Source organism: Pezoporus wallicus, unplaced genomic scaffold (assembly GCF_028554395.1).
Source record: "Pezoporus wallicus isolate ANWC-B61680 ecotype Strahan unplaced genomic scaffold, APGP_CSIRO_Pwel_v1 contig_227, whole genome shotgun sequence".
In the NCBI taxonomy this organism is placed as follows: domain Eukaryota; kingdom Metazoa; phylum Chordata; class Aves; order Psittaciformes; family Psittacidae; genus Pezoporus; species Pezoporus wallicus.
The window spans coordinates 168,694-193,638 of NW_026635704.1; the positions used below are offsets into that span (position 1 = coordinate 168,694).

The window sequence follows — 24,945 nt, forward strand, 5'->3', positions numbered from 1 at the left end:
CTGCGCAGTGCGGAAAGGTCGGCATCGCGGAGCGCAGCTTCCCCTTCCGGCCGCGCAGGGGCTCCTGTCAACATGGCCGCTGCGGGTGGTCGGTGGCGGTGGATGCTTTGGGTGGCAGGTAAGTGTCGGGCGACCGCTGTGGCCTGGTGGGCTGAGCGGGGGGAAGCGGTGGGCTTCGGAAGCGGGAGACGGGCCCAGGGGAGCAGCGGGCAGTGCTGAAGGGGGGCTGGAGTTGCGGGTAGTCTGGGGCTGTGAGGAAGCATCGGAGGCGTGAGGGGAGTGGGGAAAGGGAACGCAGGCGGTGAGACTGTAAGCCGGCGTGGCTGAGCACCCCCAGCTTCGGTTGCAGGTCACTCACGGAACGTTTTTCCTTGCCTCGCAGTGGTTGCACATGTGGTGGCGTCAGGTACCGGTTTTGTGGAGGATCTGAATGAGTCGTAAGTATGGGGTATCTTGCCTTGTGACCTAAATATTTGGGATTTTGCTGGTGGGAGACCCCAGACTGACAGCTTTATGCAGCCTGTGATTGTCAGGAAAGCTACATTGGGAAAGTTTGTCTTTTTCTTAGCAGGAACGGCAGAAACGTGTGTATTTAAGAAGGTGCAATTTATAAAGCTGAGGAGCATGCTGATTTTGCAGTGTGTTTTGTTTTTTTTTTTTTTTTTTTTTTTTTTTTTTTTTTTTGTTTTTTTTTTTAGTTTTTTTTTTTTTTTTTTTTAATTGCTTTTACAGATGCTGCTGCCAAAAAAGTTCTCAATCTTTCTTGCTCTTTCTTTCCTTTTGGTAGAGTAAATGTCTTGGTGGATTGATGCTCACCACAAATAAAACCTGACTGCATTTAACCGGATTCCTCATTAGAGTTTGCTGCGTAGCTGCTACAGGGAACTGGGAGAACAAGTATACGTGCATTCATGCATGGCCGGGAAAGGAAGGGAAAAGGAGGCGTGCAGGACTAGTTCATGGCTGCTTGAAGTGCCAGTTATATTTCACTGTAAAAAACTGCTTTGATGACAGATTTAGCTCTGATACTGTGGAGGTGTTGAAATAGGTAGTCCTGCCCATAGCTTGGTGGTGTAGCGTGATTGTTTGTGAACTGCCTTGCTTTGGCAGTTTCATGGCTCCGTGCTTCCTCTTCCAAATAAAAGCTAATGTTCTGAAAATTAAAAGAAGTTGTTTTTTTTTTTTTTGTCAGATTAGAAGGTTGATATAAAGTTCTACAAAGCAGCACAATTATTAGAGTTGAAATAGAAGGTATAGAAAATACTACCTGCTAGGGAAGTAGGAGGTGGCATTACGTGGCTGCTTTGTGGTAAATTTAAGTCAGTCAAAGGCAATGTTTTCATGAGGGTGCAATCTGTGATAAATTACATCCTAGAGCCAAACAGTCAGAAAACCATTCACTTTTTTACCATATTGCTTATTCAGCTAGAGCAGATAATCATAGGATCAAATGAGGTGCAGAATTATAGGGGAGAGAAAGGGAGTGTGTGGAAGGGGTGCATCAGCAGTTCTGGCTGGTGTTCAGTGTGTAGTGAAAAAGTGAGGTACAGCACTGCTTAGACTTGATTTTCAAAGCTTGTTTTTGAAACATGCCTCATATTTTCAAGGGCTAGGGATAAAGAGGCTAAGTGAATAAAATAGCATATCACATTTCCACAGGTATAAATTTAAATGTGATTGCTGTTTTGGAATGAAGAAGCATAATTCTGTAGTCACATAGCTTTTTTGAAATAGCTGGTAAAAAAAAAATCCTGGTTTAGAACATGTGGATTTTTTTCATCTACAAAACAGCCTGTATTTGCAGATGGGATAAGAATTGAATGGTGAGTTGTTCTTGACAGATTTGTTTTTTTGTATTTGTTGTTTTGGGGTGTTTTGTGTTTTGGTGGGGTTTTGTGTGCGTGTTTGTTTTTTTCTTTCTTTGTAGCTAATAGGCAAATGATGAAAAAGGTCAGGAAAACATTTTTTAAAAGAAGCTGGGTGCAGTGATTGGTGAAAGTTTCAGGTATTCTGTTTTATAGGTATGAGTATTTTGTAGATAACATTATGGAGTTTTTGCTGTTGCTGAGAACTTTGGGGTTTATGTGAATTTTGGTAGTTGCAAACAATGCCTATTAGAACAAGGTGCTATAGGTGCTAAGTTATAGATATAGGAAAACAAGTAGCAGAGAAGAGCCATCAGAGGTGCAGGTTATCCAGCATCACCCAACTGGCTTGTGGGCATGCAAAGAAAGAGCTAGGGTTCCTATCAGCTTATGCTGACCTCGCTGCTGGCTGCCTCAGATCAGTACTGATCTTGTGATACTTGCTGACTTGTTCCAGTGTGATAATGAAACAGATAAGTAACCTAATTAATGTGGGAAATATTTTTCTGTCTGTGAGGATGTATTTGTGGCTCAACCCAGGGTCTGAAGCATCAGAAACTATGCAAGGGGGTGAGAAGAGAGGCAGGGAGAAATAGAGATACCAGCTGGGTTGGCTGAAGGCCCTTTGGATTATGATGTCCGGTTTGTGTCATGGTGGCTTCTTTTAACTGTTAATGATAAAAGTGGGATGCATGGCTTAAGTAGAGATCGAGGCAACATTTGATCACATAGTGCCAAATGTTGGGAAGTTACATGTATTTGACACAAATAATATTGTATCTTATATCCTGATATCTTGTGTTATCCTCTTGTGATGTTGATAGAGGATACACTTTCCACAAGTATGATTGTCACTGTGTCAGCTAGCAGACAGGACTGCATAAGACAGTTAAAAAGAGACTGAAATTTTAAGGCTGGGAATGTATTTACAGGGTCTAGAAACAGCACCTTCAGAATATCCTAAAATACCCATTTGTACAGAGATTTTAGTTTTTCTTCAATGGTATGTTGGACTTTCTTAATGTTGTCTAATAATTTAGTCGCTGACATTACCAAAACTAGAATGAGTTTAGATGTGTTGGTTTTTTTTCACATTTTAGTTTCTGAGGAAGTTGATTAAGTACGTGTTTTTAATGAGTGGTACACCTTGGCAGTTAACATTGTGAACACTACAGTATTTTTTGTAACATCTTGGGTCAAAGCTACTAAGCTCCGTTGGAATATTATGCCTTCAGACATTTCTTTCCCTTGCTTTCTACCAGTTTTGTAAGATTCTGATCTAACTTTCTCAGTGCTTTAATGCTCTTTGCAGTCTCCCATAACAGTCATTCTGTGGCAGGGAGAGGAGAACTCTTCACTTGTAAATTCTTCTTTGTAAATTCTTCTCTTACAAACCAAAGATGATACTCTAAATTGAAGCACAGCCCAGGATCTGATGATTCAGTAGCTGCTTTCTGCCTCTTGCATCATAACTGATTATTTAACATTGTAATTGGAAGTTAGCTGGAGCTTCATTAGAGTTCCCAAGAGATTCTAGACTGTAACTACTTCTTTGATTATCTCTCTAGTACTTAAGGCAGTGAAGTAGATTTAGAGTGAGGTGTTCAACTAAGCAATATTGTGACTCAAAAATGCTCCTTTCCTGTAGCAGTTTTGTTTTAGTTGTTGCAGATACCTTTTCTGCTCTACAGCAAGCTTTGCAAACTTGGTATGACATAAGTAAAATAAAAAAAGGTTTGACTTTACCAGTGGATTGATCTATAAAAATGCATTATTTTCTAAACGGTCAACAAAAGTATTTAATGTAACTAGAACAGCTGCAAAATACTTCTCCTTAGATTCCATATCCTAATCAAACATCTTCTGTGTTTTCATGTGTTTTCTGATTAATTACTTTTTTCTGGCTTGGGTTTTTTTGTTTGATTTTTGTCTTGGCGAATAGTTACAGGAACCTAGTTGGTGCAACTGTGTATGTAGCATCAGGTGCAGGGGCAATCTTAATTCTGAAACATAACTATTTCCTCCTTCTTACCTCCAAAGAAAGAAACAAACCAGGATTTTTATATCTATAGTTTTGTATCAACTTAATTATATATTTTTCCTGTTTCACCTATGCATTTCACTTATTTATTTTGAGATTTATAATATAGTGATTTCTTTTTTTTCCCTTTCCAGGTTTAAAGAAAGCCGTAAAGATGATATTTGGCTCGTAGATGTGAGTATATGAGAAAAATGGGAATACCTGTTAGTGGAAACCAAAACACAAAAAAATGTACAGTGCTACACTGTCTATAGTAAAGCTGCTCCATCATTTGGAAAATCATTTGTACATGGTGCAGAAAAATTGCATGACAGTAATTCTTCTGACAAGATCGGTAAACAGTGGGTTTGTATTGTTCAGGATAAAGCAGGAATTATACTGAGTACTGGATGCAGTCAGGCTTCATCCTATATTTTACTGTCTTTTAAAGAGGAAAACAGATTGCCTAACAGAGTCAGGAGATGATAACCTCTGTTCAGAATTTTTACAGTTTCATTCTGTAGTTATACCAACTGATTTGTGTTCTACATGTTTGTATTCTAGCACTATAACATCAAATATACAAGGAACTTCTTTTACTTCTCTAATATATTTGAAAAGATTCAGTGCTCCTTATTTCAGAAGCAGGACGTTACTGGAAAGATTGAGCATGTTTGGGAATGAGATAAAATTCTTTGCAACTCACATAGGCTCTGAAATTCCCAAATTGTCTACTTCAGTTTTGAGATTTGAGTCAGGAAACCTATGTATGCTAATTCAGAATTAATCAGTGCTGTATAGAAAAACAAAATCCAACTTTGTCAAGTTGTGACCTGATCTTGTTACACCAAAATACTGATATCTTCCCAATTAATTTCACTGAGGTTTTGCAGCAAGACGTATTCAGAAAGATGAAATGAAGTCTTTGAGTTCTGCTTGGCTGTGAGAAAACAGATTGATTTTACAGTGTGCTTATATAAAAGTGGTTGCTGAAGAATAGAGATCCAGAGGGCAGCTTGGGGAAGTGTGTATACATATATATGTATAGTGTTTCCTTTGGAAGAATAGTGTTCCCTTGTTGGCAAGTAAATTCGTATTCCTGGATAGATTGATTACATGATATTTTTTTAAAAAAGGGAAAATATTCACAAGTAATAAAAAAGTTACTGCACAGTCTATTTTTAAATAAGAAATAATAAGACAGCAATTGAATGTATTCTTTTCAAACTTGTGCTTTCATATGAAAAGTAGCACCAAATCAGAAGAGCTCTGTTTGTCACTCCAGCTTTGTCATTAACTTGCGGTTTTATAAAGACTCGTAAGAGCACCACGACTGGAAAATAATCCTTGCTAATGTATTCGACAGTTAATCATAGAATCACCTTCTCTTAACTGTTTATCTTAATTAACTTTTTTTTCCTCTTTTTTTTTTTTCCTCTTCTTTAAATGTATTTGCTTCTCAGTTTTATGCACCTTGGTGTGGCCACTGCAAGAAACTGGAGCCTGTGTGGAATGAAGTGGGTATAGAAATGAGAAACATGGGCTCTCCAGTAAAAGTTGGGAAGATGGATGCAACTTCCTTTTCTAGTAAGCATGGTTTGGTGAGGGGTAATTTCATGGCACCCTCTGTTTTGATACTGTTCTCACTTTTTTTTGTTAAGTCATTCTTCTTTTCTGTATTGTAGAGAACAGTTTCCTGATCTTTTTCTCTCTAAAAGTGACAATGTGCTGTAGTGTGCGTTTATCACACTTCTGTCTGCTTGTGTGGGAAATTCTGACAAAGGGAAGGTAAAAGCTTTTGAAAGATCTGCTTCTGATATACTTCTTAAAGTACTGTTATACAGGTTTCTTTATGTGGTGTGTCTCTTGACAACATGCAATTTTAGGTTCTCTGTATTACTGTTGAAGTGCTTGTGTTCTTGCTGTTATTCTTTCCAGGTAATTGTCCCTTAAGATGTTACACCAAAAGCATGCTTAAATCACTGAAGTCATTACATCAGTGTCAAGCCAATTTCTCCCCATGTTTCTCTGTAAATGTCTTGTTGAAGAACCAATTTCAGCTATTTTAATGCTTTCTTCTTTGATGATGCCTTTCGTATGTACTGACCTTTGCAGGGAAAAGCCAAAATGTTAGCTCTTCAGATAATTGGCTTAGGTAGACATAAGAGGATTGTTGCATTCTTAACATCATTTTCTTAGTTTTAGCATGCTTTTTTATTGTCATTTCATTTAAATCTGTGTTAAACCAAGAGGGTGTTTAAGAGGGAAGGCACAGGGGGAGCAGTGTGGACCAAGTAAGATCTGTGTGTAATAAAACTTGGTTATTACAGGTAACGTTTTTAGTTAATACGCATTAAAACTGATTCTTCAGAATTTTTATATTTGCATAAATATTATGCAAAATGTTTTTTTTTCAGTGATATTCCAGTTCTTCTGTGATTATATGTAGCAGAGTTTGGTCTTTTGAGATCAGTTTGATCTTGTCTCAGACACCAATTTGTTGTATGTAGTTTTTCTGTAAAACAACAGAAGTTTTACCTCATGTTTCATCTTAAAGATACACTTTTACTAAAGAAAAATTAGTCTTGATTATTAAAAATAACAAGATTATGCAACCAGGTAACTTCAAAATTGGGAATAGATTTGGTGGATCTCTAACATCCCAGTCATATATATATAAAATTCTAAATTATATAAATTGTATAAACTCTTGAAACGTGAACTCTTGAAAAATGAAACATTTGCATCTGTCATGCTGATAATAAATTTTTGTGCTTGATACCTGCAATAGAATTGGCACTTTGTTTTTGCTCTGAAATTCACGTTTGCATATTTAAAAATTACTAAAACCTGCAGAGATTCCTTTGTGCCATGGACATGTTTTTCTTCTCAGATTTGTTACCTGTTCTATGAAGAATAGAGTCCAATAAATCTTTTGAAATAGTTTTGTGCTTTTATTTCCAAACTGGAGATTTTACATCTGAATATGAAAACCTCAGTCAACTCTGCTTAATGTCTTCCCAGTCTAAAGATTCTCTGAAATCAATTAGTAATTCAGTCTTGAGAATATCAGAAGGAAATGCAGCTGAGCACACACACAATTAGGAAGGAGCTTGAATGGTTGATTCTGCATAGTTTGTGTTCCTAATATGAATGTGAAGTAGTGTGAAAAATCTGACCCTTGGGTAGCTTGTCATCAGTGTTGAGATCACAGCAGAACGTGTAAAGCATCCAGTAAGTGTTGCCTGTGGTAGCTGTGTGGAAGGAGGATACAGCAGTAACATCAACAGAACAGTCACCTGGTGTGGTATCTTGAATTTTCATAGGGGTTAGCCTCAGAAGTCCACCGAATGTGATCAAAAAAGAACATAATTGCTCCTGTTTGCCTTTATAGGCAAACATGTATGCATTCTTCATATCAGGAAGCGGAGATGATGATGTAAATAAGTAAGTCACTTCCATGATGTTGAGAGGACATATTAACTGTCTGTTGACAGCTCTTGTGATGGGATGTTCTAATACACATTGTAATTCATTCTAGTTCTGTGTGATACAGCTATGAGGGAAAAGGATCAGAATCAAATCAATCCTAATACACATCTTTCTTAGATTGGTCTCCTTTGATTAAGATGCCAGAATGTGAGCTGGTAGTTTAAATTGTAGTTCTGTGCAAATAGGATTTTCACCCAACTTTAGGGTTACAATTTCTAAACTTTTATTCAGAGCCCTGCACATAAGTTCTCCCACATGTGCTGCTCTGGCATGTGGTTGTTAGCTTCAGAATGTTTATGTTAGAAGTACTGAATCTTGATGCATTTTGAATGTAGGGGTTATTTTTCAGTTGGAATTGCACAGGCATTGTCAGAATTTTAGATTTTCTAAAATTTTTTTTAGCCTTTTTTGCATCCTACTTAGTTTACTTCTGGAAAATACTGGATAGTGAAGTTTAAGGTGGCAGTTGCTGTATTCACAAATGGAAGGGCAGTTGCAAGTTGTACTGTAATAGGAGCAAGAGATAAAGTTTTAAACATGAGGTGGGGAAAAAAGTTCTGGAATTGTTTTTTTTTTTTTGCCACTTCAATAAGCAGCAGGTAAGTAACTGAATGGCTAGAACCTATTTCTGGTGAAGTGGATGACTGTAGAAGTTTATCTCTGCAGAATTTGCTTCAAAACCTGACATTTTTGTAACTACTACTACTGCAGTTTTGTTTTACCCATTACTGTAGCATGTAAGTAGTTAATTGTCTTTTATATTTCTTTTAAGTGTTAGTATTTACAGCTGTACATCCATGGTGCTTAATTTTTGTCTCTGGTGCTACTTGTATGTGTATTTTAAATGCATATTACCTTCAAGTGAAAAGTGACCAGGCATGTCTATTTAGAGGATTCTTAGGCCATTTGACATATTAATTGAGACCCTGTGCTGGTACTCCGCAGTACCTCTGAAAGAGGTCCGAAATTTAATGTGTCATAACAGCAGCTTCTTGAAAGCACATAAAATAATTCCTGCTCAATTAAGTGGTAGGTTTTTCATTTATTTATGTGGCTTCAGTGCTAAATTACGTTTAAAAATTAAGGTAAGAAAGCAAGAAAGCCTTCATTTACTTTGGCATTAACACGTTTCTTTCAGGTATTGCATCTGAATTTGGAGTGCGAGGCTATCCAACAATTAAGCTGTAAGTTGATGCTTCCCGTTGAATTTCTAACACTTACCTCTCCTATCACTGATTTCATGACAGTAAAAAACATACTCCTCTCGGCTTAAAAAATAATATTGAAAAAAAGTAAACCACATAAAAGCCCCCAAAACAAAACCAACCAAACAAAATACTCCACCATGTCAATGTAGCATCATCTTTGTTTTCTGCTGGATTCCATGGCTTTGAAATTCAGCAATCTCAATCAAGCATCTTATTTAGAAACAGAATTCTTAAAGCCAGGTTAGCAAATTTGGAATTCATTTAACTGCTGTTTGCTGCGCAAATTTTAAAGAGTGTGTGTATAGAAATATATATTTCAAATATATATTTACTTACATATATTTTTATTTATGTAAGTAAATATATGTATTATATATTCCTTATATATGTAAGGAATTTTATACACCAATTGATTTTTACATCTTCAGAGTGATTCAGGCAGTAAGTGCATACCTGAGTCTTCCTGTTAACCTTTACTAAGTTGCTGATTGCATTTTCTTATTTTTAATTGCCTCTCTTCTCTTCAGTGTACCTGAAAATCTTAAGTAAATTATAGTAGTGGTTACTGCATAGGATGAAGTGTGAAAGCAGCTGCTTGACGAGAGAAGCATATGTAGATTTTTTTAATTCATGTATTTAAAAGCAAAATTAATGAAGGACAAAATTTATATTGCAATACCAGTTCATAATAATGTATTTGCTTATAACACATATATTCCAGCACAAGGTAATATTAAATGAAGACTTAATTTTGAGTACTTTTTACTATTTACATACTAGGTTTGCTAGCAGCTTTTTGTTTAAGGAATTAAGTATTCATAATATAAAATAAATCTTGTCAAGTTTTGTTTTTGTTTTTTTTTTTTTTCAAAAAAACCAGCCGAGATGTTTAGCTTAATATTTAAGGATGAAAAACTTTGTTGACATACAGAAGCATAGAAAATTCAGATTATTTTTTTTCCTATGAGTTTGCTAAACCTGCATGGATTCTTATAATGCACGTGTGCTACATCCCCTGTCAGCAGTGTACAATAAACTGACCAGCACTTCATGAAAGCTTAATTTAATACATAAATTAAGAAAGTTTTACAGGTCATTTGATACTTTTCAATTATTTTTTAAAAAAATGCATTAAAGAAGCTTATATACTTGTCTTTCACAAGGCCCAATTCCGAATCTGCTATAAATACTGAATGTTTGGGGTTTGGGTGTGGGATGTTATTTTTTTGTGGTCACAAGCAATGCTCCAAATGATCTGTGTGTTTACAAAGTAAATGAATGCTGTGCACTAGAAAAAAATAATTGTAAAAGAATGTTAATTATTGTTAGAAGTCAGTAAATCAGATATCGTGTAATTAAATTTTACTCCATAATTGTGTTGTGTTGCATCGTTGAGTTTTATATTTTGCTGACCATTTATTTTATCTGACTGTGAAAAATTACCTTGCTTATTGCTTTCTGAAGGGTGACTTTAATAAACGTGTGAACACTGAGTAATTCTACATGTGCAGGTATAGTTAGGTTGATTTCAGTTCTGTTCTTGTGTTTCCTATTTTACCTAGCTTAAAAGGTGACTTGGCATACAACTACAGGGGACCTAGAACCAAAGATGATATAATAGAATTTGCTAATAGAGTGGCAGGGTAAGTATACTCCTCTTTGATTCAAAGTGTGCTTTGGATCTTGTGACTTAAAACATAGGATTTTGAGCTGGGCCAAAAATTACATCTACTTTAAAAAGAATGAGATCGACACGAAGTTAAAACCAGTATGCATTATACATGCAGTTTCTTGTGAGGTTGTTGGTGAGTGGCATGGAGAAAGTAAGTAGAGTCTGGCTAGTCCCCATCCCTTCTTTACAGTGCAGTAACTGAGGGCTTTTCAAAGCAGTGGAAACTAGGAAGAAATTAAACTCATGGAAGCCAGAAACAAGAATACTGACCTAAATGCTGGCTGATAGATGTCATTGCTAAGACAGACCGTTTAATACTGAAAAGTTATCTCGGCTTAATGCATGCTTACGTATCTGAAAAGTTGCAGCAATTGGCAGTGTAAGGAAATTGCTTTTACAGAATGGTTCACAACCCTATTGGCTTTTTCTTCCTTCCCTACAGTAGCCTGTGGCTTTAATATGTTATAGACTAATCTTCAGGGAGAAAAAAGAATCACATATTTTTCCTTCATTCTTAAATATAATTAAGAAGCATTTATATAGGTACATGATATTAATTATTGTTCAGAATTCTGGAGTTTAGGAATATCGGTGATCTCTAATAATTTACCAGAATTTTGTAGGAGTATTTATTTCTAAGATTTTCTATCTGCTGTGCTTAGAATTTTCTCTCTCAAATTGTGGCTGTGAAGACCTTATCATGGCCTTTCAGTATATAAAGAGGGCTTATAAGAAAGATGGAGAGAGACTTTTTACCAGAGCCTGTACTGACAAGACAAGGGGCAATGGTTTTGAATTGAAAAAGGGTACATTCAGATTGGACATAAAGACGAAATTCTTTACTGCGAGAGTGATGAGACACTGGAACACAAAGAAGTTGTGGCTGCCCCATCCCTTGGAGTGTTCAAGGCCAGGTTGGATGGGGCTTTGAGCAACCTAGTCTAGTGGAAGGTGTCCCTGCTCATGGCAGAGGGTAGTTGGAACTAGATGATTTTTAAGGTCCTTTCCAACACAGTCCGTGATTCTGTGACCAGTAAATGGTGTGCACAATTACATCAAAACAGCATTTTTTACTAAGGTGTTAATTTCATATTTAAGTGTGCTATTTGAGAAACATAACAAATACTGCGTGTGTGTGTGATTTTGTTTGGGTTTTTTTTTGAGGTTTTTTGGTTGTTTGCTTGGTTGGTTTTGAGTTTTGTTTTTTTTTTTTTTTTTTAGTTCAAACTGAAATAACAAATCGGGAAATCTAGTTTTTTTAAGAAATAAAAAATCCCAATATGGTATTGGGGGTGTGTGTGTGTGTGTTGTTTCTTTGGGTTTTGCACCTTAGAAACTGATTTTATTCTTTCTTTTTCCTTCCTCCTAGACCTCTTATCAGGCCACTTCCTAGCCAACATATGTTTGACCACGTGCAAAAGAGACATCATGTACTTTTTGTGTATGTTGGTGGTGAATCTCCTTTAAAGGTTTGAAGCTTGACTGAATAAAGTTACTTCTTTTGACTATTCACAGATGTAAAGTATCTTCTCATAGACTGAAGTACATGCTTGTAATATGCGCAATTTTTTAATTTTTATTGATGTGTTTTTACAATCTTGTGTCATAACCGTATTTTCTAACTACTCTTTGAAGATAAGGTATGTTACGAAACTTCTGTTGCTTCTATTTTTGCAGGAAAAATACATTGAAGTTGCTTCAGAACTCATAGTTTATACATACTTTTTTTCTGCCTCAGAAGATGTGCTGCCTGAGGTAAGCTGTCTCAGTTCCTGCCATTTCTGCAAAAACAGAGTAGTTCTCCTCACATGTAATTTTGCTGGTTTAATGGTGCAGAACTGGCTTTTAAGTTGTGAATGCTTCATCCAAGTTGTGAATGCTCCATCCCTGGCAGTGTTCAAGCCCAGGTTGGACAGAGCCTTGGGTGGCATGGTTTAGTGGGAGGTGTCCCTACCCACGGCAAGGGGGTTGGAACTAGATGATCATAAGGTTCTTTCCAACCCTGACTATTCTATGATTCTGTGATTTGCCTGTGATAAATTTCAAACTAATTGCACTGAAACATTTAATTTTTGAGTCTATATTGGGAAAGAGTGCAAAACACGTTTTGGTCTGTCATTGCTTTGTCTTGGCCAAATTACTTATTCGGTCATATTAATGAAAATAAACAGCAGATATACAGAACTCAACGAGCACCGTATGACCTGCTCAAGAAGTGAGATACTTGATTTTTTTTTTTTTTTAGCCAGTGTAAAGCTGTTGTTGCTCCTACGTTCTTTCACAAACCACTTGTGTAACTAGTTTGGGGAGTTATGGCATGGGGTACCAGTGGGTACCCTAATAATCAAAGAAGTAAGTGAAAAGGTAAGTTCTTTTCACATTGTTCAGTACAGCTGATCAAAACATTAGTTTACCAAGGGCTAGACTGATCTACTCAGTCTACTGGCTACAGAATTCTCATGTGGCATATTGAAGCAAAATAAAGAGGCTTTTTGATTTATTGCTATCTCCAAGTGGGACCTAACTACTTCAGGGCTGGTAACGCATAACTTTGACATTAGTTTGGTATTAGCAGAGTGAGAACTAGAATAATGTATTGTTTTTAGGCACACAGAATCATAGAATAGTTAGGGTTGGAAAGGACCTTCAGATCATCTAATTCCAACCCCCCTATCATGGGCAGGGACACCTCCCACTAAACCATGTCACCCAAGGCTCTGTCCAACCTGGCTTTGAGCACCACCAGGGATGGAGCATTCACAGCTTCCCTGGGCAACCCATTCCAGTGCCTCACCACCCTTATATCCAATCTAAACTTCCCCTGTTTAAGTTTTAGCCCGTTACCCCTTGTCCTGTCACTACAGTCCCTAATGAAAAGTTTCTCCCCAGCATCCCTGTAGCCCCCCTTCAGATACTGGAAGGCTGCTATGAGGTCTCCATGCAGCCTTCTCTTCTCCAGCCCCAACAGCCCCAACTTTCTCAGCCTGTTTTCATACAGGAGGTGCTCCAGTCCCCTGATCATCCTCGTGGCCCTCCGCTGGACTTGTTCCAACGGTTCCATGTTGTTTTTATGTTGAGGACAGCAGAACTGCACAGAATACTCCAAGTGAGGTCTCAGAAGAGCAGAGTAGAGGGGCAGGATCACCTCCTTTGACCTGCTGGTCATACTTCTCTTGATGCAGCCCAGGATATGGTTGGCTTTCTGGGCTGCGGGTGCACACTGAAGCTCATGCTCATTTTCTCATTGAGCAGCACCCCCAAGTCCTTCTCTGCAGGGCTGCTCTGAACCTCTTCTCTGCCCAACCTGTAGCTGTGACTGGGATTGCTCTGACCCAGGTGTAAGACCTTGCACTTGGCATGGTTAAACTTCATGAGGTTGGCATCAGCCCACCTCACAAGTATGTCAAGGTCCCTCTGGATGGCATTCCTTCCCTCCAGCGTATCAACGGAGCCACACAGCTTGGTGTCACTGGCAAACTAGCTGAGGGCGCACTCAATCCCACTGTCCATGTCACGGACAAAGATGTTGAACAAGACTGGTCCCAACACCTCATAATAAATTCTGTATTGTTAGATTTCCAGAAGTCTCGTATCAAAAGCTAGCTCAGTTGCTGTTTACATTGCAGCCCCAGCTGAGCAACAAAAGTACTGTTCACTGCTTTAGTGGAAAGAGTGTAAAAGGCTGGAACAATTTGAGATCCTGTGATCCCAGCAATGTAAGCAGTGAGCTGTTTTTCCCACTGAATGTAATTTCCCACAAATATCATTTAACATGAACTAGTGATGGTATGCAACATTCTATGGAGAGAAGCAAAAATCTTAGGAAATTAGTGGTTGCTAGTCGTAATTAGGCTTTGCATGATAGTATTCACTACTGGGCTTTGTTTTGTCACTCTAGGTAACCTTGCTCCATGCTTCAGGTATCTTTTGCAAGCTGTAAGCTGCACATAGCCTGCTTTTGCCCTTTAAGGAGGCTAAGCTGTGTTTTCAGCAAATGAGAGAATGAAGTATCGTCTAGAATTACCACCTTTTTGCTCATTCATATGACCTGTTACATTATAAACCTACTGCTTTTACATTTATTTCCAAGAAAGATAATGCAGAATGATTACAGAAGGCATGTCATTTGGAAAAGCACTCATGATACTGTTCATGTGTTTTCCAAACATATCAGAAGATCAAGACAGTTCAGCCAACATCACCATCAAAAATAAGCTCATAATGCAGTCCTTTCTTAACCACAAATGCTATTAGAATTTTAACTTATCATGGTAGCTAGCAGTAAAGAATGGATGCAGCATGTCTTCTCTGACAGTTACTGAAAACATGAGCTGAATAAGATTAAATTCCCAGGGAAAAGTTTCTGCACACTGTATTTCTGAGGTGTTTTTTTTTCTTTAGTGTGGTGTTAACCATCCTAGCTACTATATTGCAGGCATTCATTGTTCTGTTTGCCTAAATTAGGGCAATTTGCAGCCCTGTCTGCTGAAGCTGTGTCTGTATTCCTGTCATCCTGAGCCGCAGGACATACCCCAGATTTAGTGGGACATGTAGTCAGTGTTACTAGTTTACTGTACAATATTGACTGTCCGTTTAGTAGCAGTAACAGTATGATGGATATGCTGACAACAGCACAAATTGGGAGCAGCAAGCGTGATTGGTAAAAACCTCAAGTTATGGTCTCCTATCTAAAGTTCGTGTCCAACCAACAAAATATTCTTCCTGCTACTGTAGATACTACTAAAAGCCATGCTTCATTTAAACTTTGTGAGACCTACCTCTCAGAAACATTTTTGAGTTACTTTTTAATACACAGAAGCTGATACATTTATTTTAGTAAATGCAGACAGAAAACATTTAAATGTACTTTGAGATTTCCCCCATGGACTACATTTCCACGTTTAAAGATTTTTTGTTTTTTTGTTTAAAAATCTTTTACTCTTCCATGGTTTAACCTGTTCCAGTATGTGATGTTGCCTGAATTGCCTGCTGTTGTGGTCTTCAAAGATGGAACTTACTTTGTTTATGATGGTAAGTAGTGGTTTGTAAATCAAGCAAGTTAGGAATATGCAGTATAAGAGACTGGATAAAGTTATATCTGCAACTGTTAGGATTGGGTGGAAATTTTAAGAGCTTATTGTAAGAAAAAGATTTAACAAAATCCATTTCAGTGCTCTGGTGTTGTCTACTGTTTTGTTTTGGTTTTCTTCCCCATAGTAGGGGAATGGGATGCAGTTCTATGACAAGCTTTATGGTAGGAATTACTTGCTATGATTTTTAGACAATTAATTGTTAGCCTGAAGTTACTGATAATTCATTCTATACAATAGATTTATTCATCCTATACAATAGGATTAAACACAAATGTATTTAATTAGCATTTGTGTGTGTGTATATGCATCATACATATATATGTTTATATATGTTTTTCTTTTTCACTTGTGATTAAGATCTAATTACAGTGGTGTTGGTGGTATGTGCTAGAATTTGAGTCATTACAGGTTAAAATACCTGGTATTGGAAACTAACCTTCAGTATAACTGACTCTGAATTTACACTCACAATGCTGTTAATGCATCTAATTTTTCTTGATTTCTTTGTATTTCATTTAAGGACTCGTTACAAATACTGCAGTATTTTCGTATCTCTTTACTTTGAAACGATGCACAATTATCTTGTAAAATAGTATTGTTTATCCTTGATTTAGGAAAAAAGTCATTAAATCAGCTTCTCCTGCTTTGCTATAATACTTTTTGTTTGACAATTGAAAATAACTGTAGAAGTTTTAAAACTTAAGAGGAATTGGGGGAAATGTGTGAGATCTTGTCTTACAATAATAAAAGGAAAAAATACAAGAAAAAATAAAGTGCCTCTATAGCCAGAATGATTTTTTTTTTTTTTTTTTTTTTTAGAGTATGAAGATGGTGATTTGTCGTCCTGGATAAATAGGGAAAGATTTCAAGGTTATCTTCATGTAGATGGCTTCACACTATATGAACTTGGAGATACAGGTGAGATGCTGCTATCACTAAACTTTCTGGCATCTCTTGTACTTAATGCTTAGAAAAGTTAAAGAGCGCTAAGAATGTGTTTTTGAAATCTCAACAGTTAATCTTGGAGCTAGAGTTGATAGTGCCAGTCTTTTTTTTTTTTTTGATATTGGTGAGATCTGTTCTGTTGTCTATAGGCTTCATGCAAGGCCTGCACTAGTCCTTTCCTCACAGCATAAAAATTAGTGTGTCTAATCCTGTAGTAGTCACAAAAAATTAGTAGGACTTTCAATTTAAGAGCAGATGAGGTTTTGCATAAATTACATGGAATGTATGTGGTATGGCATTAAGCCATATCTTATTTTCAGTACCTTTAAGAAAACCACATTTGGGCAGGTAGAAGAGGCTATTTGTTACAGCAGTTGGTTTATACTTAAAACTAATTGCCCTCCCTGGAGAGTATCTGATCTTCTAGGTTGGAATATTTTTCATCTGAGAATGCGTGTTTCTCTTTAAGTGGTTTCAAGTATTTTATTCCTTATTTTAGGAAAACTTGTGGCTATTGCAGTCATTGATGATAAAAACTCTTCAGCGGAACATACCAGGTACAGAATTGAGTATTGGTGTCACTGTGGGAGAAATGTGCTGGTATGACGTAGAGAACTTTGGAAGTTTCTTAAATGTTAAGAAATGCTAGGTTACATGAATGGGTTTAACCTGTGGATGTTCTCTAATTTCTGACTTTACCCTACTGAATTTATTTAATTTATGGCTCTGTTGAAGAACGTGTGAGTTCAATGAGATTGTGGGAGTTCCTGTATCGCTCTACTGCCATTTGCTAATGAGGTCACAGGAGCAAACAGTGATCACATAGCTTTTTTAAGCTGTTATATCACCTTTTAATCATAGGTAAGAGTACTTGAGTTCAGATGACTTTGGGATGAACTTAGTTTAAACCAGTGGCAGTTCCTCAGCTCAGTTGCATTAAAAATTAATTTAGTCATGCTTATATATTAGTTGTCTGTAGAACTTAAATTAGGAAGGGGCATTTTCAATTGGGTTGGAATTTGCTGAAGAGACTGAGAGGAACATACCTTCCCCTGTCATTCTCTGGTTGCATAGATGAGTAAGAAAATATTGTTCAAATACTGTATATGCTATTTTCCCAGACATCTTTGGATTTTCTTCAAAGTGCTGTATCTTCAGATAGCGTGAAGCAGCTTGACATCTGTCTGTTTTTCTTCTGTTGAGATTATGTGGTAGATAGTCTTTCAACCTTTAGAAACCAAGCAAGATCAATGAGGTTTGTTTGTTAATGGAACAGGGGATCCTTAATGCTGATGAGGTACTATTTGCTGCTTACTGGTGAAATCTCCATGTTTATTGTTTGTATTTTGACAGAGTATATCCTGGATTAATAACGTTACTTTTTTTTTCCATCCAGACTAAAATCTATTATTCAGGAAGTTGCTAGAGATTATAGGGATCACTTTCACAGGTAAGCAGACATGGTACTATAATATCTTAAGTGAACTTCTGCATTAATCTTTTTAAGACAGCAGTCATTTTTTTAGTTTTACATGACAAATGTTAGAGTGCTTGCTTTTATATTTGTATAGTGGTATTTTATAAGACCATTCCATTAATTATGTTGTGGGATGCTGTTTGTTTTGTAGATCATCAGTTTGTCAGTTATATTGCTGAGTGTGTGCTCGAATCTTCAGTTATCGGAAAAAAAATTAAGGAAGAACTTTGCTGAAACTCGCTCTTCTTTTTTCCTTTTCATCAACCTGTTTTTCACTGCTTCTCTTACAGGGATTTCCAGTTTGGCCATATGGATGGAAATGATTACATTAATAGTTTACTAATGGAGTAAGTAAATTCTTAGTTGAATATTCTCTCTTCTCTTGAACTTGTTGCTAAATATATTTTATTGAAAACAATCTTATGAAGAATTCTTGCCTTTTGTGCGTTTAGAGGAAAAATTGTTGTCTTCAGAATTCAGCATATAGCCTAGTATCAGTTGTTTGTTAAATTAAACTGCATAATTTAATGGTAGAAGTTTGGCTTATTGATAAACTGATAATGGTGGTAGACAGGGCTTCTTTTAGGTCTGCTTTAAATTTTTCTGTTAGAACTGTGTGGGTTTTTCCTTCGTTAAATTTACAATGCACTAGATACGTAAAAAGTTATGTCAGTTTGTAACAGGAAATGTAAATAGTGGTTACACATTAGCTATGTTTTTTTTATTTCTGGAGAGGCACATTTCATCCTTGATGCATTTTTAAGACATAGAAGTATGTTTCTGCAGAGAAGCAGCATCAAATGTGTGGAAGTTGCTGTCCACACTTGATATGTACACGGTACATTTTGAAATATATAAGTAATTTAGCAAGCTGCTTGACATTTGCCCTTATTGTTATCCTTGTCTAAAAATGCATGGAGAATTAAGTTGCTTGGCATTTACAGTTCACTACTCTGGCCTTTTGAGTGAAAGAAGGGAAAAACAGAGGTCGGTATGCTAGCTCTAAGTTTTCCAATGGACAAAGCATGTGTTCATGCCCCTAAAGACTCTGAGCTTCAAGGGGCTTCAGGAGGCACGAGGTCTATAGTTCTATGTAGATTAACACCTGAATACAATTAATTTAAAACCAGCTGTCTCTCAATTGAAGTTTAGTGATGTGATTGATGTAGTGCTTTATAGCTGCCAAAAGTGAGGCCTTCCTCACTTCATTAATTGCATCTCTGTTGCGGGCTGTGATGTCAGACTATCAACTGAGCTGTTTGAGCCTGTTCTTCTGACAGAAAAGTGTTTCATTTTTTTGTCTATGTGAGTAAGGGAGTTGTTTTGCTGATCCAACAAAACCCTTAAATGTCTTCCTATGTATTCTGCTGAGTACTAGAACTGATGTGAAAAGAAGCAGGGCAGGCAGATGAGGCCTTCTTTAGGAGGAAGAAAATGAAGAAAAAGAAGATAGAATTGCCACTTACAGCAGTAGTGATCTGTTGGCAAGATTGAGTTCAACTGGATTGTTTAACTTAATCTGCAAAATGCCTGATTTTAGAATTTGTAGTATATAGAAAGTTGCTGTTAAAATAATTAGAAGCTTTTAATTATTTTTAAACAGAGTGTGTACGTTTCCAGTTTAAGTGGGAAGTAGCAAACGAATGCAGCAAAATCTGTTCACTATTCAAAGTAGCTGCTTTTCATGTGGCAACTTGAGTAGTTCGAGGTAAAACGCATTGTGAGGGCTTCAGTTTTCCACCAGATGGCAGCAAGTGGAAACAGAAAAAAACTGAATAGTGAGAAACCTACTGCACAATACTTTCTTACTGTATAGGTGCACATAGGAACAAATCCTGTTTCTTCACAAGGGACAATATTGTATGTTTGTGGGGATAGAAGTACTAGTCCTTGAAAAGTAGTACACTTTTGAACTTTGCTGTAACTCCATTAGTAGACGTTGTAATTTATCTGTCTCTTCAGAAGGATGAACATGCTTTTGTTGGATTAAAAATTGTACAGTTAAAACTATGCAGAAAAGAAGAAAGCAGACTGTATTTTACTGAAAGCAAAGATACACCTTCATGTAAGCTAAGGTATATAGCATCATTGGAATGTCACCTATAGGAGTATGTAGAGTATTAATTCCTCAGCTCTTTGAAGGAACGCATTAATCAATTATCATGAAATAATAGCCACAGTTAAGGCTGAAATCATCATCAGTATTACATGGATTACCAATACATGTGGATGGGGCACTATTAGACAAGAGTGAAAATGGAGAAAAACAAGGTTTGCATTGCTTCTTTGTGAAGGAAAGACACCTAGTATTTAAATACATTATTGACATAACACCAGAAAATTGGCAAAGTACAGGAGATTTTTTCTCTTATTTAATGTATTTTAAATCTTCCTTGTTAAACAACGCACTTATTCAGTGTTAAATTTTCCTAAGCTTGATCTGATTTTGAATTTAGGTCTGCTTTGAACAGTAGTTTATACTGGTTTGTCTCCAGAGATAATTTCTAACAAGTTTTTTTGTTGATTTCCCCCTCCCCCCCAGCTTTATTTCTTTCTGATTCTGTGATACTAAACAATGCTTATGCATGTGAAAGTCAACTGCTGAGTAACAGTTATTTAAAAACTCTGTAGCTCATCTGCTATATCTAAAACAGATGTAGAAAAACTTTGACTGGTGTGGCTCATTCTTTTGACTTGACAGGTAGAGGTTGACTGATAGAGCTGATCAGTTGTACCATACTGCATGGGATTTGGATTATACTTTGTGCACTAAAATACTTAACGTGTACAAATACAAGGCTACTATCTGTGATCTCTTACTAATTGGCAGGTCAAAAGGTACCTGATTTGCAGTCACTATGGGTATGTAAAATTCAGGAAGATTGAATAGTGTCACTGACACATGTGAAGGAAAAGACAGTAATGAGAAACATGCTTGTACTGTTCAGCTGATTCTCTTCCCCCTTCCTTCTTGCCTTCAGGGAACTGCTAAGGAACACACATGAAGTGAAGGTTAATGGATACCGTTTTAAATGATATAGGAATTATTTGGGTTGCAGTGTTCTACACAGTAGTTCTTTAAATATTTTAACTATCTGTTTTTTGTTTCCAGTGACTTGACAATCCCTACTATTGTTGTATTGAATACCTCCAATCAGCAGTATTTCCTACCAGATAGGCATATTGAGAACACAGAAGACATGGTTCAGTTTATTAACAATATCTTGGATGGTACTGCTGAAGTAAGTCTTCATTGTGACTTGGAATATGTTAGTTGGTGTTTATTTCCATAGATGCTAAAGTAGGGAAAAAAATTGGTTACTCTGTTATGCCATGTATTTTATCTTCCTGTCTTGTCTGTCTTCCTCTGCTATGTTCTGTCAGTGAATTGTGAATTCCTGAGTTGTGCCGTTGCTTGCTGTTCTGACTGCAGAATCTCTTGGAGAAAGCAACCTTTTTTTTTGTTTATAGCATAATGTTAGATGAGTTCTCTTGATATTTCTTTTACAGGTGTCATTGGTAAATAGCTTTTTATTCATTTCCTGGTTTGCTTTAAACATATTTCTTTTTTTTTTTTTCATAACACATAATTAAGCTCTACCCTTTCTTTTGGGCAGTAATTAATAAATCTAATAGCTTGATGAATGATAGGTTTAGACTCAAAAACTAGTGGTATATTTGCTTTGAAAATTACAAAGAGACACAAGATTACCCCTTTCTTTCTGCCTAAAACTAAAATGAGCTGGGTTTCGTTAAAACAACAACATTAATAGATCAATCTGGAATTGATGGCTTGGACAGTTTCTTACTGTTGGCAAAACAAACTTGGGTGTGCTTATTCCTGCAGTGTACTGTAAGATGGACAGAAGGCTTTGTTATGTGGATGAGGGGGGGGATCATGGATCAGAGGTTTCATGTGTGGTGATGGGGCATGAAGTGGGGCTGTGCTAACAAATCATTTGGCTTCCTCTTGAGAGAAGCCTATGTTGGTTTAAGCCCCAGTTCACTGTATATTGCAAGCTTACTGTTTTGGCTGAATCCCACTTTACTTTATGTCAGCAGTTTTAGGTCATCAGGTGGTAATGATAATAATGCTGTAGATTGTTCAGTCCTATGTGGTACATTGGTTTATTTAATCTGACAAATTGATGTAGCAACATAATATAGGTGGGGGTTTTTGCTATTCATTACTTGTCATGCTTCTAGTTGGAAGGTGAGAGGTATTCCTGTAATTTAATTGGTGGTTCTTTTGTTCTTCAGTTCTCAGTTTTTTAATGCTTTAATTGCATTGAATTATGTTATCAACACCTAATTTGCTCTATTAAACATACCCTTCAGGTTGAAATAACAAATGACATTGGTTTGTTTGGTTTTTGACTTTGAAGAAATTCATTTGTGATGCCTTGTTTTTTCTGACAGTGTCACTTAGGTCTTGCTACCTTTTTGTTTCCAGTATTTCAGCTAGAATTATTAAATGTCTGTCTAAGCTGAGCACAGTGAAATTTCTGAGAGGTGTAATATTTTCCTCTTCAGTGAAGGTATAGTTCCTGATCACATCTCTATCTCAACAGACAAATTGCTTTGTTATGCGATTGTTAAAACAATTGTGAGAGATTTTTTCATGAGACTACCAAGATGTTTATCCATGTGTGAGAACTTGGAGCATCTGGGCATCCTGAGATGCAAGAATAATTGCTTTTCATTTCCTTCTAAAGGGACTTAAGATTGCAAGGTCTGAAGAATGAACTTTTGGAATCATAACTGAAAAGTGTCAGCAGTTTTGACATGGTTCCATTTGAAATTTCAGGCACAGGGTGGTGATGGACTTCTGCAACGAATCAAGAGAATAATCTATGATGCCAAGTCTACTGTAGTGGTGAGTTTTATTTTTCATTAAACTAGATGGTGCCATTGTCAGTCAAAATGTATAGAAAAAGTTTGTTTAGATATAAATTGTGCATATGTTATAGGTATGTGTACATGAGGTATAAGCCAAATGAACTTCTTGATTAAAGTTTTTAATAATATTTTCCAGTGTGCTAAATATTCAACATACATTAGTGTCTTCATTTTCCATTCCTTTTCTGTATTGGTCTGGCACTTATTTTAAGGATAGAACAGGGAGGATTCAAAATCTTTTCCTTGACTCCTGTGACATCCTTTCACTGAAACTGATAGCACTTCTGTGTTCTGAGAAATGTTAGCGTTTAAGTCGAATGAGCTAGAGCATAAGGGAATTAAGTACTACACTTTGTGTAGCTTTAAAGAAAATATTTTTATCATCTTTCTCATAGGTTAATTATGCTTAACAGAGTTTTGTTGGGAAAATGTACACAAATCCATTTCTTCACTTGTTCTACACAAGCAAAAAACCTATGCTGTGGATTCAAATTGAAACTTACATGTTTCTATCAGTGTCTTCAAAACTTCTATCAACGTGCAATGTTTTCTGAAACTAAAAGTCCATTCTCCTAAGCCATTAAACTACTGCTCAGTAGAAAGCTGTCTAATAACAGCTGTGGAATGTTTCTGCAGATCCCTTATTACTCAGACTAATTTTTGAGAATGAGACACAAAGAGATGAAACTGGTTGCTTCAAAATGTTATTCTAATACCATTAGAACAATTGTTTCTTAAGCTTCAAATAATTAATTGGATATACATTTGGCATGTTAACATAAGCTATCCCAATGCAACATTGTAATATTTGCACTTCCAAGTCTTTTTTTTTTTTCTAATGAACTTAGAGTAGTAATTATTAAAATGAGGATAACTCCTCCTTCCTGAGGAGAAAAAGAAACAAACAAAAAACCCCAAGCAGCCACCACCAACAAAAAAACACAACAACAAAACTAAGCAAAAAAAAACCACCACAAACCAACCAAACAAAAACCACCAAAACCAAACCTGACTGTAATTTTTGATGTTTCTGAATAAATACCCAGAGTAATAAGAGAAGTGATGTGGTAATTTTTTATATTAACTGAAAATATTTTTTACTTCAAATTTGTGTTTCAACAGTCTGTGTTCAAGAGTTCACCACTTCTGGGATGCTTTCTGTTTGGGTTGCCCTTGGGGGTCATCAGCATTATGTGTTATGGAATCTGCACAGCTGATACAGATGGAGGGGTAGATGAACATGAGGCAGCTAAAAAGGAAAATGGTGATCGGGAGCTCACAGATGAAGGCAGTGAGGAAGAGCAAGAGGAGGAAAAGAATGGAAAATATACAGAACTTTCAGATGGAGAACTGAAACAGAAAGACGTAATGGAAAAGAAAAAAGACTAACCTTTTGAACAAAAGAATTCTCTAGAATTTCCAAATAGACTTATTTATTGAAGGTAGTCATTTATTGATGATCTTCATGAAAGAGGACCTTTTTGTTTATATTATGGTAGTTTTGACTTGCATGTATTCAAATTTTCTCAGAAATTGATAGGTAAAAAAATACGGATGTTCTCTTAATTGTCTTTAACAGATCAAGAAAACGCAATTTAAACTGATAAGATTTGCAGGTACAGTTCTGCACTGTTTTTGTTTTGTTTGGGTTTTTTTTAAGAGTTTTGAATTGTTCATTTTCAGAACAGTGAGATAAAGTTACTTGACCTTAGTGTACATGATGTACTACTACTAAAACAGCCCAAATGAATACTCATTCTTGTAAAACTAAGGCTGAAAATTAAGAAAGGTAAGTTAAGATATCTGTAAAGTCTTTCAGAGCCTGATAGCTGAAGACAACTTAGAGTTTTCCAAGAGGTCACGTTATACTTGTTGCACATAATTTTGGAAAAAAAAAAAAAATCCAAACCACCCTAAACTTTTCTATTTTCTCAAGTGAAATGTAAATTGTTAGGAATTAGAGGACTGTTTTACCATGTAGTAATATAATTGCTGGCAGTCAAGAATGTTTACTTGATATAGGATGTGACAGTTAGATGCTAAATTAAGTCTTATTAGGGCTGTAGCAGCTAAAAATATTGGAAAAGTTCATTATAAAACTTTTAGCCTGTTAAATTGTTTTGTATGAGTGTTTACACAAACTTACAGTGCAAATGATATTTAAGTTTTCTGAATCTGCAGTACAACTTGATAAAGGAAGACAAACACCTTTTATTTTTCAGTAACTTTCTAATGACAAGCTTTTTGAATGGTGTTTCATAGAATCATAGAATA

The 24,945-nt window shown here is 36.3% G+C and overlaps 1 protein-coding gene across 3 annotated transcripts; it reads left to right on the forward strand.

Annotated features, from left to right (window-relative positions):
* On the forward strand, positions 1 to 24,945 carry TMX3 (thioredoxin related transmembrane protein 3). 3 transcript variants are annotated; one of them, XM_057397391.1, is made up of 15 exons: positions 1 to 118; positions 383 to 437; positions 4,041 to 4,080; positions 5,349 to 5,472; positions 8,516 to 8,561; positions 10,148 to 10,228; positions 11,627 to 11,726; positions 11,935 to 12,012; positions 15,222 to 15,288; positions 16,170 to 16,268; positions 16,795 to 16,852; positions 17,692 to 17,745; positions 18,063 to 18,119; positions 20,885 to 21,014; positions 22,488 to 22,609. In XM_057397391.1, the coding sequence occupies exons 1-15, from the start codon at positions 73 to 75 to the stop codon at positions 22,515 to 22,517; spliced, it is 1,065 nt and encodes a 354-aa protein (XP_057253374.1). In that variant the 5' UTR covers positions 1 to 72; the 3' UTR covers positions 22,518 to 22,609. The 3 variants fall into 3 exon arrangements, with proteins under 3 accessions (XP_057253374.1, XP_057253378.1, XP_057253375.1); XM_057397395.1 differs by lacking the exon at positions 22,488 to 22,609 and adding an exon at positions 21,620 to 22,189; XM_057397392.1 differs by lacking the exons at positions 1 to 118; positions 383 to 437; positions 4,041 to 4,080; positions 8,516 to 8,561 and adding an exon at positions 23,794 to 24,945 and having other exon boundaries at positions 22,580 to 22,648.